This window comes from Rattus norvegicus, chromosome 1 (genome assembly GCF_021556685.1).
Source record: "Rattus norvegicus strain SHRSP/BbbUtx chromosome 1, alternate assembly SHRSP_T2T, whole genome shotgun sequence".
Taxonomy (NCBI): Eukaryota; Metazoa; Chordata; class Mammalia; order Rodentia; family Muridae; genus Rattus; species Rattus norvegicus.
In genome coordinates this window covers 151,737,808-151,753,681 of record NC_141534.1, presented here as the reverse complement: position 1 = coordinate 151,753,681, position 15,874 = coordinate 151,737,808, and the positions used below count along the sequence as shown (strand labels likewise).

The following is a 15,874-nucleotide window of genomic DNA, read 5'->3' as shown; positions in this document are numbered from 1 at the left end:
GTACATTTTTACTACGTTAATCCTACTGATACATGAGCATGGACCATATGTTATATAATTTGAAGATGTGAGGGCTGTTGTTTCCCTAATTTCTTTCATGGCCTACTTACCATTTACAATAAGGAAGGCAATTAATTTTTTTAGTTAATATTGTATTCATCCATTTTACTGAAGTTGTTTATCAGCTATTGGAGTTCGCTAGTAGAATTTTTATGGTTGCTTATGTTTATGAATACTGTCCCATGATCCACAAACATTGAGAATTTGACTCCTCCTTTTCCAATTTCTATCCCCTTGATCTCCATTACTTGTCTTATTGCTCTATATAGAACTTCAAGTACTGTATTAATTAGATTGGGAGAGAAGGAATAGCCATGCCTGGTTTCTGATCTTAGTGGAATTTCTTTAGTTTTTCTCCATGTAAAACTTGTTGGCTCATGTCTTGTTGTATATTTCTGATTATGTTTAGGTATGTGCCTTGTATTCATGATCTCTCTAAGACTTTCATAGTGAATTCTAAAATATTGGATTTTGCTAAAGCCTCTTTCAACATGTAATGAAGTGCTCATATGATTTTTTCCTATCAGTTTGTTTAAGTGATGTATTATGCTTATGAATTTTTTATAGGGCACCATCCATGCATCCTTTGGATTAATCCTAATTGATCATGGTGGATGGAGTTTTTGATGGCTCCTAAAATTTGGTTTACAAGCACTTTTTAAAATTGTTTTTCCATCAATGTTTATAAGAAAAATGGTTCTGAAATTCTCTTTGTCTATTCTTTGTATGGTTTAAGCTTCAGGATGACTGTGGCTTCATATAATGAGTTTGGCAGTCTTCCTTCTGTTTCTGTTTTGTTCAGCAGATTCACGGTTGTTAGTGTTAGCTCTTCTTTCAAACTCAGGTAAAAATCTGCACTAAAACCAACTGGACCTGGGCTTTTTTTTTTTTTTTTTTTTTTTTTTTTTTTTTTTTTTTTTTGCTCAGGAGCCTTTTATTGACTTCTCTTTCTTTAGGGTTTATAGGAATGTTTTAATAGTTTGCCTGATCTTCACTTAACTCTGTTAATTTCTATTTGTATAGAAAACCATCCATCTAGATAAGACATTTGTTGCAGTTTTTTTGTTTTGTTTCGTTTTGTTTTTTGGTATGACACATAGGCTTTTGAAATAAAATCATTGAATTTCCTATTTGTCTGTTGTTATGCTTCCATTTTCCTTCCTGGTTTTGTTTATTGGGATACTGTCTCTCTGTCTTTGGGTTAATTTGGCTAAAGGTTTATTTATCTTCTTCATTTTTCTCAATAAACTAGCTCTTCTTTTCCTTGATTCTTTGTATTATTTCTAATTTATTGACTTCAGCCATAATCTTGATTATTTTCTGCCTACTTTTTAAAAAAATAAAATCTTATTTTATTACGTTAAGTATTATGTAAGAAAAAACTGCTTACTCTGTAGTATTTATGAGATTACAAATAAGTTACAATAAGTCAATGTTATAAAATACATAAATTATCAGAATTTACATATGGAACAAACAGGCTTTATATTTACCCTCATCAGGAAAATTATTCTTGTGGTTTCTCCTATGACTCACAAGTTAATTATGCAGTCATGCTTGAATTCACACTAAAATTTTCAGATCTTATTTACAACAGAACATTTTTATTTTATTTGTCTTGGATACTTTATGTAACTCCATTTCAAATGTTATCCCCTTTTGCCCCTCTCCTCTACTCCCTCCTCCTCCTCCTGCTTCTATAAGGATGTTCCCATTCGATTCACCCACTCCCATGTCACTGCTTTAGCATTCCGTACGTTGGGGAAATGAGCCTTCACAGGATCAAGGTTATATCCTCCTATTGATTCTGGACAATGTCATTCTCTGCTACATATGTGGCTGCAGTCATGGGTCCCTCCATGCATATGCTTGGTTGGTGATTTAGTCCCTGGTAGCTCTAGGTTTGGGTGGGGCATTGGGGTTTTGGTGGTTAATACTATTGTTCTTTTTATGGTGTTGCAAACTCCTTCAGCTATCTCTAACTCCTCCATTGTTGTCCCTTTGTACAGTCCAATGGTTAACTGCAAGCCTCCTTCTCTATATCAGTAGGGCTCTAGCAAAGCCTCTTATGGAACACCCATATCTGGCACCTGTCAGCAAGCTCTTCTTGGCACCAGCAATAGTGACTGGGTTTGGTAGCTGTATATGAGATGGACTCCCATATGGGGCAGTCTCTGGATGACCTTTTCTGTAGTCCTTGTTCCACTCTTAGTCCCTGTATTTCCTCCCATGAGTCTTTTGTTCTCCCTTCTAAGAAGGACTGAAGCATTCATATTTTGACCTTCCATCTTCTTGATCTACATATGTTCTGTGATTTTTTTCCTTACGTATTCCAAGCTTGTGTTTTTGCTTTCCTTTTCTGGAGGTTTCCTGTGTACCTTTAAATTCTTGATATGAGAACTTTCTAATTTCTTTATGAAGACAGTGCTATGAACCTTTCTCTTAGCACTGCTAACATTGTGTCCCATATGTTTGAATATGTTGTGCCTTCATTTCACTTGAATTCTAGAAAAGTTTTTATTACTTGACTTCTTTGATGTCCTAGAGATTATTGAGTAGACAGTCCTTTTTTTCCATATGTGTGTAGACTTTCTTGGGTTTCTACTGCTGTTAAAGTACATCATTATTTAATGGTCATTTTATAATGTACAATATAGTATTTCAATATTTTGTATCTGTTAAGATTTGCTTTGGGACTGATTATATGGTCAGTTTTGCAGTAGGATTCATGATGTTCTGAGAAGAAGATATATTCTCTTGTGTTTGGGTGAAATATTCTGTAGGTCTTAGATAGGTTCACTTGATTTATAATGTCAGGTAATTTCATCATTTCTGTGCAGTTTTTCCTGTTGGACATGTCAAACTTTTTGACTGGGATGTAAATATCTTCCACTATTAGTGTTTGGCGTTTGATGTGCCATTTAAGCTTTATTAAATTATCCTTCACAAACATAGTTGCTCTTAAGTTTGAGGCATACATGTTTAGAATAAAGATAACATCTGGGTAGATTCTTCCTTTGATGAGTATGATGTTTCATTTCTTGTCTGTTTCAATTAATTTTGGTTGAGACTATTTTATTAGCTATAGAATGGTTACTCTACTTTTTTCTTGTAACCCTTTGCTTAGAAGGTATTTCTCCAGCCCTATAACCTAATGTCTATCTTTATTGCTGAGATATGTTTCTAATATGTAGCAGAATAATGGATCCTGTGCTTGCATTCATCGTCTTAGCCTTCATGCCTTTATTGGGGAATTGAGTCCATTGATCCATTGATGTTCATGACTATTAATGAAAAATGATTTTTAATTTCTGTTATTTTGATGTTGATGGTGTTATTATGTGTGCATGTGCACATTCTTGTGTGTGCCTCTCTTGTTTGTGCTAGTACAGAATTACCTTTCTGTTTACTTGGGTGTTATTATTCTCTTTGGAGTGGAATTTTCATTCTAGTATTTTCTACAGTAATGCATTTGGGGACAGATAATATTTAAATTTGGATTTGTCTTGAAAGATCTCATTTTTTTATCTATAGTAGTATAACTGGGCATATGTGGATTTTTAGAGGTTGCAAAATATCTGTGCAGGCTGTTATAGCTTTTAGAGTCTGTTGAGAAGTCATGTGACATTCAGCTAGGTCTGCCTTTATACGTTACCTTGCCTTTTCCACTTGCCTCTTTTAATATACTCTTCTTAGTTTTGTGGACTTGTTGGAAGATATTTTTCCAGTATACTCTAATTTACTTTCTATAAAATTCTTGTATGTTCATAGGCATCTCTTTGATCAAATTGTAAAAGTTTTCTTTTATAATTTTGTTAAAAATGTCTTCTGGTCTATGGAACTAGAACTCCACCTTCTTTTTCTATGCCTTATATTCTTAAGTTAGGTTTTTTTTCCTGTTATCCCATGTTTCCTGGATTTTTTGGGGAGTGGTATTAGAATTTTTTAGATTTAATAGATTCTTTTACTGAGGAATAAATTTGTACTACTGATTCTTGTATGCCTGAGATTCTCCCATCTATCTTCTGTTAGTGATGCTTGCATCTGTTGAACCTCTTCTATTCCCTAGGCTTTACATCTCCAGAATTCCCTTGGTTTATCTTTTCTTTATTGCTTCTGTTTCCATTTTCAGGTCTTAAACAGTTATATTTATTTCCTTCACCCATCTAATTGTATTTCCCGACACTAATTTAAGGGATTTATTTGTTTCACTTTTAAAAGCCTCTACCTTTTCGACTGTAGTTATCTGTATTTGGTTAAAGGGCTCATTTATTTCCTCTTTAAAGGCCTCTATTGCATTTCCAAGATTGAATTTATAGTCATTTTCTTATGCATTGGTTATTTTAGGTTATTCAGTGCTTGCTGCGGTAGTATATCTGTATTTTGAAACAGTCATATTGCCCTTTTTTATTGTGTTGTTTCAAGGCCCTTTAGTTACCTGAATGGCTTTAATTACTGAATGTTCTGTTATACAGGAGTATTTGGAGGAGGACTAACCTCAGTGATCCTTGCTCAGAATATCCTGGCCTGGAGTGGGTTGATATGGGATATAGAATAGAACTCTGGTAGGACTTTAAAGACTGAGGGTCTCCAGATGTCCCAGCTCTCTAACTATACTGAAATGCTCATGATAATGTCTAAAACATCCTAAACACTTTCTTGCAATTTCTAAGGGTAAAAAGTTCTGGCTTAGGTGATGGACACCTGTTCTCTAACAGCAGGGGATTAAGTAATGTGACCTTCGTTCTATGTAAGCAGGTACTACTGTGATGTTCTAACTTTCAGTCTGCTCACAAAAAGAAAAGTGATTTTAGAGTTTATAATTAAATTGCCAAAATTTCCTCTCTTACAACATGCAAAAAATGGAATGAATGAAAAAGGTAGATAAGAAAAAATTCTATGCACTCTTCCCTATGTTCGCAGTACTTATGCATCTTTCATAATACATGACTGCATGGTAAAAGTCCATCACAAGTTCACTCACTAAATCAAATCAAAGATCGAATAAGAAGTCTATAACAGTGAATGTTTACATGAATATACACTAGGAATATTTATATGACTAAACATTCATTAACCGTCACAGCTCCACAGGTTCATCAAGCGTTAAAAACTATAACAAAGTTATTAGTGAAGTTTTGTAGAGATAAACCCAGTTAATATTTTATCTTCTGTCATAGGACCAAAAATAAATAATCAGTTCCCATTTTATAACCTTTGGTTAATGGCTTTACATTATCTTGAAATGTGTTCTGAGTACAGAAAGTCTGGGTTTTCTTTAAGAGGCAATTAACTGTTAACATAATTGGAGGCTAACAAAGTCTTCATTGCAGTTTTAACTGTCAGAAAAGAACCTAACAACAGTCCCACTATTAAAGAGCTTCATAAATACTCATATAATTATAGGAATTCTTATAAGATCATCATTAAAAATTAATGATAGCATCACTACCAGACAGTACATCTTCATAGTTCTGCAGAGATTTGCTCAAAAGGAATTGGCTAATTCCTAGTGATTGTTGTATGTGTAACAATAACAGGAAAAGCATATTAATAGCAAGAATCTTTTCTAAAAGGACTTTCTCCTGGGCTTGCCTAATGGAGTTCATCATAGATATTAATCTAAGGCAAAGTTATTTCAGGAAGATCACCTGCCAAGTATTAGCTTATAGGCTCTTGACAGATCCTGAGGCAGCAGGACTCTGATGGGTATTCCAGTTCAGCAGGTCTGATGAAGGTGTGCAGAGACGTGACAAGAAAATGGATACCAACCAGAGATAACAGGATGTTCATGGCACCCGGGCATGCCCAGAGGGCTCAGCAGGCACGGAAAAGAGGTGCAGCAAGGGAATCTCCCTGTATAGTTCTTGATCAGTATCTTTGCTTCCTTAGAAATAGATTAATTTAATTGCAATACAATTAGGACACATAAAATGTGAAATAATTAATTATTCAGTATGCTTTCAGAGGTGTTGAAGGTGAATATCCATATAAATGAGTTTCACATGATGCTGTTAGGGGAATCATTTAGGAGAAAGCACTTTTGATGCCAATGACACTGAAAGAGAGATGTCATTTGGAGACAAAAGTCATAATAACTCCTAAAAGGCTTTGATCCCAGGTCTAGTTTGCTTCCCATTTTTTTAAATTTATTTACTTTCTAATTTTTTTTGAATTGGGTATTGTTTATTTACATTTCAAATATTCCCTTGCTGGGATTCCTCTCCAAAAGCCCCCTAATCCCTCCACTTCCCCTTCTATAAGGATATTCCCCTCCACACCCACCCCCCTTACTGCCCTCTCTCAACAATCCCCTACACTGTTGATCCAACCTTGGCAGGACAAAGGGCTTCTCCTTCTATCAGTGCCCATAAAGGCCATCCTTTGCTACATATTCAGTAGAACCCATGGGTCAGTCCATGTATACTCTTTGGGTTGTGGTTTAGTTCCTGGGATGTCTAGTTGGTTGGTATTGTTGTTCTTATGGGGTTACAAGCCCTTCAGCTCTTTTAGTCTTGTCTCTAATTCCTCCAATGGGAGTCGCATTCTCACTTGAGTGGTTTGCAGCTGGTATTTCTCTCTGTTTTGGCTGTGTCTGTCAGGAGAGATCTATATCTGGTTCCTGTCAGCATGCACCTCTTAATTTCATCAATCGTATCTACTTTTGGTAGCTGTATATATATATGGGCCGCATGATGTGTGGCAGGCTCAAAATGGCCAATCCTTCAGTCTCTGCTCTAAACTTTGCTTCCCTATCACCTCCTTTGGCTATCTTTATTCCTCATTTTAAGATGGAATGAAGCATCCATATTTTGGTCATCCCTCTTGAGTGTCATGTGTTCTGTTGATTGCACCTTGCGTAATTTGAGCTTTTGGGCTAATATCCACTTATCACTGAGTGCATACCATGTGTGTTTTCCTATGATTGGGTTACATCACTCAAGATGTTATTTTCTATTTTGATTCATTTTCCTATGAATTTCGTGAAGTCATTGTTTTTGATAGCTGAGTAGTACTCCATTGTGTAGATGTACCATATTTTCTGTGTCTATTCCTCTGTTGAAGGGCATCTGGGTTCTTTCCACCTTCCTGTTATTATAAACAAAGCTACTGTGAACATAGGGGAGCATGTGTCTTTGTTGAACGTTGGAGCATCTTTTGGGTATAACTGGGTCCCCAAGTAGAGCAATGTTCAATTTACTGAGGAACCTCCAGACTGGTTTTCAGAGAGGTTGTACCAGATTGCAATCCCACCAATAATGGAGGAATGTTCCTCTTTCATTGTTGCCAGCATCTGCTGTCAACTTAGCTTTTGAACTTAGCCATTCTGATAGGTATGAGGCGGAATCTCAGGGTTGTTTTGATTTGCTTTTCCCTGATGACTAAGGTTATTGAACATTTCTTTAGGTGCTTTTCAGGAATTTGATATTCCTCAGCTGAGAATTTTTTGTTTAGCTCTGTACCCCATTTTTAATAGGGTTATTTGTCTCTTTGGAGTCTAACTTCTTAAGTTCCTTATATATTTTGGATATTAGACCTCTATTGGATGTAGAATTGGTAAAGATCATTTCCCAATCTGTTGGTTGGCATTTTGTCATAATGACAGTGTCCTTTACCTTACAGAAGCTTTGCAATTTTTTGAGTTCCCATTTTGTCAATTCTTGATCTTAGAGCATAAGCCATTGGTGTTCTTTTGAGAAAATTTCACCAGTGCCCATGTGCTCTTCCCCATATTTTTTTTCTTTTACTTTGAGTATATCTGGTTTAATGTGAAGGTCCTTGATTCACTTGGACTCAAGCTTTGTACAAGGTACTGAGAATGGATCAATTTGCATTCTTCTACGTGCTGACTTCCTGTTGTACCAGTACCATTTGTTGAAAATGCTATGTCTTTTCCACTGAACGGTTTTGGCTCCTTTGTCAAAGATTAAGTGACCATACATGTATAGGTTCATTTCTGGGTCTTCAATTCTATTCCACTGGTCTATCTGTATGTCTCTGTACAAATACCATACAGTTTTTATCACTATTGCTCTGTAATATTGCTTGAGGTCAGGGATGTTGATTACTCTAGAAGTTCTATTATTGTTGAAGATAGCATTAGCTACTCTGGGGTTTTTTATTCCAAATGAACTTCCAAATTGTTCTCTCTAACTCTACTAAGAATTGAATTGGAGTTTTGATGGGGATTGCATTGAATCTGTAGATTGCTCTTGACAAAATAGTCATTTTTATTATATTAACCCTGCCAATCCATGGGCTTGGGAGATCTTTCCATCTTCTGAGATCTTCTTCAATTTCTTTCTTCAGAGACTTGAAGTTCTTATCATACAAATCTTTCACTTGCTAGGTTAACATCACACTGAGCTATTTTATATTATTTGGGACTATTATGAAGGGTGTCATTTTCCTCATTTCATTCTCAGCCTGTTTATCCTTTGAGTTGAGGAAGGCTACTGATTTGCTTGAGTTAATATTATACCCAACCACTTTGTTGAAATTGTTTATCAGGCTTAAAAATTCTCTAGTGGAACTTTTGTGGTCACTTAATTATACTATCATATCATCAGCAGTTATATTTTCATTTCTTCCTTTCCAATTTGTACCTCTTTGACCTCCTTTTGTTGTCTATTTTCTCTGGCTAGGACATGATTACTATATTGAATAAGTAGGAAGAGAGTGGGCATCCTTGTCTAGTCCCTGATTTTAGTGAGATTGCTTCAACTTTCTCTCCATTTAGTTTAACATTAGCTACTGTTTTGCTTTATATGGCTAATACTGTGTTTAGTTATGGGCCTGTGCTTCCTGATCTGTCCAGGGTTTATATAATGAGGGGGTGTTGAATGTTGCCAAATGCTTTCTCAGCATCTAATGAAATGATCATATGATTTTATCTTTGAGTTTGTTTCTATATTGGATTACATTGATGGACTTCCACATATTGAACCATCCCTGTATACCTGGGATGAAGTCTACTTGATCATGGTGGATGATCGTTTTGATGTGTTCTTGGATTCAGTTTGCAAGAATTTTATTGTTTATTTTTGTGTTGATATTAATAAGGGAAATTGGTCTGAAGTTCTCTTTCTGTGTTCAGTCTTTGTATGGATTAGGTAGAAGAGTAATTGTGGCTTCATAGAAGGAATTTGGTAGTGCTCTGTCTGTTTCAATTTTGTGGAATAGTTTGGAAAGTATTAGTATTAGGTCTTCTACGAATGTCTGATAACACTCTGCCCTAAACTCTGCAGTAAACCCATCTGATCCTGGGCTCTTTTTGGTTGGGAGACTTTTAGTGACTGCTTCAATTTCTTTAGGAGTTATGGGGTTGTTTAAATGGTTTATTTGTTCCTGATTTATCTTTGGTGCCTGGTATTTGTCTAGAAAATTGTCCATGTCCTCCAGTATTCTAGTTTAATTAAATATAAGTTTTGTAGTAGGATCTGATGATGTTTTTAATATCCTCACATTGTTTTTGGATCTCCCTTTAATTTCTGATATTGTTAATTTTGATACACTCTCTGTGTGCTCCGGTTACTCTTACTAAAGTTTTATCTATCCTGTTGATTTTCTCAAAGAACCAGCTCCTAGTTTTGTTGATTCTTCATATAGTCATTTTTGTTTCTATTTGGTTGATTTCATTCCTGAGTTTGATTATTTCCTGCCTTCTACTCTTATTAGATGTATTTGCTTCTTTTTGTTCTAGAGCTTTTAGATGTGCTGTCAAGCTGCTGTTGTATGCTCCCTCCTGTTTCTTTTCAGGCACTCAGCGCTATGAGTTTTCCCTCTTGGCACAGCTTTCATTGTGTCCCATAAGTTTAGGTATGTTGTACCTTCACTTTCATTAAATTCTAAGAAGTCTTTAATTTCTTTCATTTTTTTCCTTGACCAAGTTATCATTCAGTAGAGCATTGTTCAACTTCCACGTGTATGTGGGAGTTTTTTTTCTTATTGCTTTTATTGAAGACCTGCCTTAATCCATGGTGATCTGATATCTTCCTGTATCTGTTGAGAGCTGTTTTGTGACCAAGTATATGATCAATATTGGAGAAGTTACCATGAGGTGGTGAGAAGAAGGCATATCCTTTAGTTTTAGGATGAAATCTTCTATAAATAACTGTTAAGTAATTTGGTTAATAAGTTCTGTAAGTTTCTCTATGTCTCTCTTTAATTTCTGTTTCCCTGATCTGTCCATTGCTGAGAGTTGGGTATTTAAACTTTCTACTACTATGGTATGAGGTACAATGTGTGCTTTCAGTTTTAGTAAGATTTTTTTATGAATGTAAGTGCCCTTGTATTTGTAGCATAGATATTTAGGATTGGAAGTTCATCTTGATGGATTTTTCCTTTGATGAATATGAAGAGTTCCTCCTTTTCTCTTTTGATGGTTTTTGGTTGAAAGTAGATTTTACACAATATTAGGATGGCTAATCCAGCATGTTACTTTGGAACATTTGTTTGGAAAGTGGTTTTCCAGCCTTTTACTCTGAGGTAATATTTGTCTTTGTCTTTTAGTTTTGTTTACTGTATGCAGTAAAATACTGTGTCTTCTTTACATATTCAGTCTGTTAATCTATGTCTTTTTATTGGGGAATTGAGTCCATTGATGTTGAGAGATATTAAGGAAGAGTGATTGTTGCTTTTTATTTTTGTATTTAGAGGTGACATTATGTTTGTGTTTTTCTCTTCTTTTGGTTTTGTTGCAAGGAGATAATTTTCTTGCTTTTTCTACGGTATAGTTTCCCTCCTTGTGTTGGGCTTTTCCATCTATTATCCTCTACAGGACTGGATTTGTAGAAAGATATTATGTAAATTTGCTCATATCATGGAATATCTTGGTTTCTCTCTCAATGTTAATTGAGATTTTTGCTGAATATAGAACCCATTTGTGTTCTCTTAGTGTCAGTATGACATCTGTCCAGGATCTTCTGGCTTTCATAGCCTCTTTTGAGACATCTGTTGTAATCCTCTTAGGTCTGCCTTTATATGTTACTTTACCTTTTCCCCTTACTGCTTTTAAAATTCTTTCTTTGTTTTGTGCATTTGGTGTTTTGACTATTATGTGACAGGAGGAATTTATTTTCTGGTCCAATCTATTTGGAGTTCTGTAGGCTTCTTGTATTTTTTATGGGCATTTTTGCTTTAGGTTAGGGAAGTTTACTTCTATAATTTTGTTGAAGATATTTACTGGCCCTTTAATTTTGGAGTCTTCACTCTCTTCTATACCTATTGTCCTTAGGTTTGCTGTTCTCACTGTGTTCTGGATTTCCTGTAAGTTCTGGGCTAGGAGCTTTTTCCACTTTACATTATCTTTGATGGACGTGTAGAAATTTTATATGGTGTATTCTGCTCCTGAGGTTCTCTCTTCAATCTCTTGTATTCTGTTGGTGATGCTTGTGTCTATGCCTCCTGATATCTTCCCTAGGTATTCTATCTCCAGTGTTCTCTCTGTTTGTGCCTTGTTTACTTTTTCTGTTTCCATTTTAATCTCCTGGATGACCTTGTTCAATTCTTACCCCTGTTTGGTTGCATTTTCCTGTAGTTCTTTAAGGGACTTTTCTTTTTCCTCTTTAAGTGCTTCTACTTATTTACTTGTGTTGTCCTCTATTTCCTCAAGGGAGTTATTTATGACCTTCTAAAAGTCCTCCATCGTCATGAAAAAATGTGATTTTAAATCTAAATCTTGCTTCCCTGGTGTGTTTGGATATCCAGTGTTTACTTTGGTGGGAAAACTGGACTCTGATGATGCCAAGTATTCTTGGTTTTTGTTGCTTGGGTTCTTGTGCTTGCTTCTTGCCATCAGGTTGTCTCTGGTGTTAACTTGTCTTGATGTTTCTGATGGTGGCTTGACCCTCCTGTAGACCTGTGTGTCAGCACTCTAGTAGACCTGTTTTCTTGTTTTATTTCAGCCAGATAAGGGGACAGATTTTTCTGCTCTCAGGTGCGTAGTTGCTCCTGGTGGCTGGCTTTCAGCTCTCATTGAGAGCAGCAACCAGAAGGGTCCTGCCCCTATTGATCCTAGGTCCCTGTGTGTAGGGGGCACAGATGGCACTAGACATTTTCCTCTTGAGTTGGGAATATGGGCAGAGAGTACTCTCTTCTGGTTTCTCAGGAGTGTCCTCACTTCTCAGGGTATAGCTCTCCCCCTGCTTCTCATGTTATACTTTGAAACTGCATGGTAGACTAGGCAAAAAGGAAGGTTTTACAGAATTTTATTGGTAATCACCAGGATAAGGAGAGCAAAGACTCACTCTTCTGGCTATTTCTCCAGGTCATTTTCTTCCAGATATCTCATGAAGTCATGCTTGATAAATAGGACTACAAGCAGTACTTCAAATAAATCACTAATGAAATCAGTAAGTCAATTTATAATAATTGGTCTTTTATTTCTTATTCCACTGTAATGTGAGAAAGGTTACTCCTTTCAAAGAGTGAGTTAGAAGTACTTGGATATCTGATCCTTAGTGGAGAATGGATTTTTAATATCATTTCTAAATTGACTAAATAACTTAGATCTTATATTTTGAGGTAAACCCTAATTTTGAATTTTAGTTGTCAAATGTAAGTCTTATATAATACAGTATGTTTTTTTCAGAATGACCAAATTTTTTGAACATAATTAAATAATTTTGCATCAAAAATATTTGTAAATATTTTTGGATAGCACTGAAAGTCAAATAATTATAAATTAGTAAAACTGGTGTGTACAGTTTCTTACTAAAATTCATACATTGAATCCTAATTGTGATGTGTTAACATGTAGAGGTTTTAACTGCAAAATGATTTAGGAAGTTTCTGGTTGGCTTTAATCCCTATTCATGAACTGTTTTCTGAAATTATAACAGAAAATTTTTAGTATGTGGTTTTAACCTTATATCTAATAGATGTATTAAAATATACAGGGAAAAAGCTGGTTTTCTATTTCTGTATTTCACAGTTTACATAAACGTTAAATATGAAAAGGTGCCTCTGTGTTTTTCATTCAGAAATATATTTAGTTAAAAATTATCAATAGTCTATCATATTCTATCATTTTCTAGCAAGCTGCTGAAAATTTTTTGAATATGCAATATAAATACAATCAAGAAGTTTACCTAATTGTACAATGACAACAGATTTTGAAAATGCTCCTAATTCTTTTTTGTTTGTTTTCTTTTTTGGCATTGCTTTGTTTAATTGTGTTTTAATCCATCATTGTATACATTTACATTTAAAATGATATCCTTATTTCCAGTCTTTCCTCCACACTCCCCCATCCCACAAACCCTCTTGCCGCTCTGCTTTGGCACTTTGAGGATGCTCCTCCACCTATTCAACTACTCCCATCTCACCCCTCTATCATCCTCTTATACTGGGACATCAGACCTCTATCCCCACCCATTGGTGTACAAGAAGGCCATCCTCTGCTACACATGTAGTTGGAGTTCTTGGTCCCTCCATGCATACACTTTGGTTGGTGGTTTAGTACCTTGGATCTCTGGGTCATCCATTTAGTTGGTATTGTTCATCTTTGGAATTGCAATCACGTTCAGCAGAGGATGGGGAATTATGAGTAACCACTAGAAAGTCATAGCCTCCAAGGATTGAAAGGTTTCAGGAGCCAATGACAAATGCCTTTAGCTAAAATATCCAACAAAGGGAAAATACAACCTGTACAGACCACTTCCATTAGATAGCCATGGCCCTAAGTTCAGGGATGGGGCCAGTCATGCTTCTCAAATGTTTTAACCCAGAAATATTCCTGTATAAGAAAGAACAGGAACAAAAAATGGAACAGAGACTAAAGGAAAGGCCATCTGGATAACATCCTCCCACCTAGGGATCTATGCCATATACAGAAACCAAACCCCCATACTATTGATAATACCAAGAAATGCTTACTGGTTAGAGTTTAATATGTCTGTGCCCTGAAATATTCTACTACTGCTTGACTAATACAGATGCATATAAACACAACCAAGCATAGGACTGAGCCCAGGGACCCAATAGAAATGCAAGGGAAAGGGTTGAAAAAGCTACTAATTCTTAAACAGCAACCAAATATAATGTCTCATTTATCACAAAAGCTAAGGCCATCCTGACAATGAAATCTGATGTATCATTATGTCTTGTGAAAAATTAAGAATTATTAAATCTGATATTTTTTCTTTCCCAGACATGAATCAATGTATCAAGTGTCTAGATGATCAGTATGCCAATCCTGGAGGAACTCACTGCCTCAAAAAAGTTATTGTATTCCTGGGTTATGAAGATCCATTGGGAATGTCTCTGGCTATCTTGGCTCTGTGCTTCTCTGCTCTCACAGCTTTTGTACTTAGTATCTTTTTGAAGCACCAAGAAACACCCACTGTCAAGGCCAATAATAGAACTCTCAGCTATGTTCTACTCATCTCCCTCATCTCTTGTTTTCTCTGTTCCTTGCTCTTCATTGGTCATCCCAGCTTTACCACATGTATCATGCAGCAGACCACATTTGCTGTTGTGTTCACTGTAGCTGCATCTACTGTCTTGGCCAAAACAATTATTGTAATATTGGCCTTCAAGGTTACTAATACAAGTAGAAAAATGAGGTGGCTGCTGGTATCAGGGGCACCTAAATTCATCATTCCAATTTGCACAATGATTCAACTGATTCTCTGTGGAATTTGGCTGGGTACTTCTCCTCCATTTGTTGATGCTGATGGACATGTTGAAAAAGGCCACATTTTGATTTTCTGTAACAAAGGTTCAATTCTTGCTTTCTATTGTGTCCTGGGATACTTAGTCTCCATTGCCATTGCAAGTTTCACCCTTGCATTCTTCGCCAGAAATCTGCCCGACACATTCAATGAAGCCAAGTTCCTAACATTCAGTATGCTAGTATTTTGCAGTGTCTGGGTCACCTTTCTTCCTGTCTATCATAGCACCAAGGGCAAGTCTATGGTGGCTGTGGAAGTTTTCTGTATATTGGCCTCTAGTGCAGGGCTGCTTTTTTGCATCTTTGCACCAAAGTGCTTCATTATTTTGTTAAGACCTGAGAAAAAATCTTTTCAGAAGTTTCAGAATATACATTCTAAAATTTAAAACATTCATTAAATTTTTCTGACACACTTGCTAGACCAAACTTATTCAGAAGACTCCACTGACACTACTAGTTGAAATCAAATTTGAGATCCAAACATGGAATTTGTTCCCAATAAAGAAAGGAAGCACTATGTATTAGAATTTAAAAACACGTCTTAAATCTTGGTTCTCATAAATCAAACTGTATGATCAGTCATTTCAATAACTGTTTGCTGTATTTCTTAATTTTATGCTTATACTTGAAGAATGTAAAGACTGGGAATTGGTTCTGAGTTTTATGAATTAATTTCTAATTTTACTTTCCTTGGAAAAAATGTCTAGTGTGTGTTGTTGTGCTCTATAATAAATAATTATGAGATAAATGCATATGGATATTTCATAAATTAAAGGATGCTTTATTTTGATATGAGAGATAAATATATTATGGAACTATGGGTGATACAAGGAAACATCTTGTAAAATAAGAAATTCCACCTTCTTTCAGTTTAAATCCTGGCAGTATGACAATGCTTCACCAAATCATTCCCCATATGTGCAAATATTAGCAGAATTAAAAGGACATTGTGAGTAATTAAAAAGCAACATTAAAAAGTTGAAAAAATGGTATTTGGGGTGGAAAAGAGTTAACTTGTATGGGTTAACAAATAGTATATTTAATCATATATCATTTTCTAAAAGTCTCACTCAGAAATAGAACCAGTAACATAGTGGAACAAGAAAAAATAAGTAAAACAAAACATATATACTACAAAGT

General features: G+C 35.5%; 1 protein-coding gene and 1 pseudogene across 1 annotated transcript in view; both read left to right on the top strand.

Annotated features, from left to right (window-relative positions):
• Vom2r41 (vomeronasal 2 receptor, 41) overlaps positions 1-15,486 on the top strand; it is a 48,434-nt gene extending 32,948 nt beyond the window's left edge. Inside the window, exon 6 of the mRNA NM_001099500.3 lies at positions 14,213-15,486. Within this exon, the coding sequence (NP_001092970.3) occupies positions 14,213-15,120 (908 nt within the window). The 3' untranslated portion in view covers positions 15,121-15,486. The remainder of the gene's footprint in view (positions 1-14,212) is intronic.
• On the top strand, positions 14,212-15,117 carry Vom2r-ps64 (vomeronasal 2 receptor, pseudogene 64; annotated as a pseudogene).
• Positions 15,487-15,874: the final 388 nt, after the last annotated feature.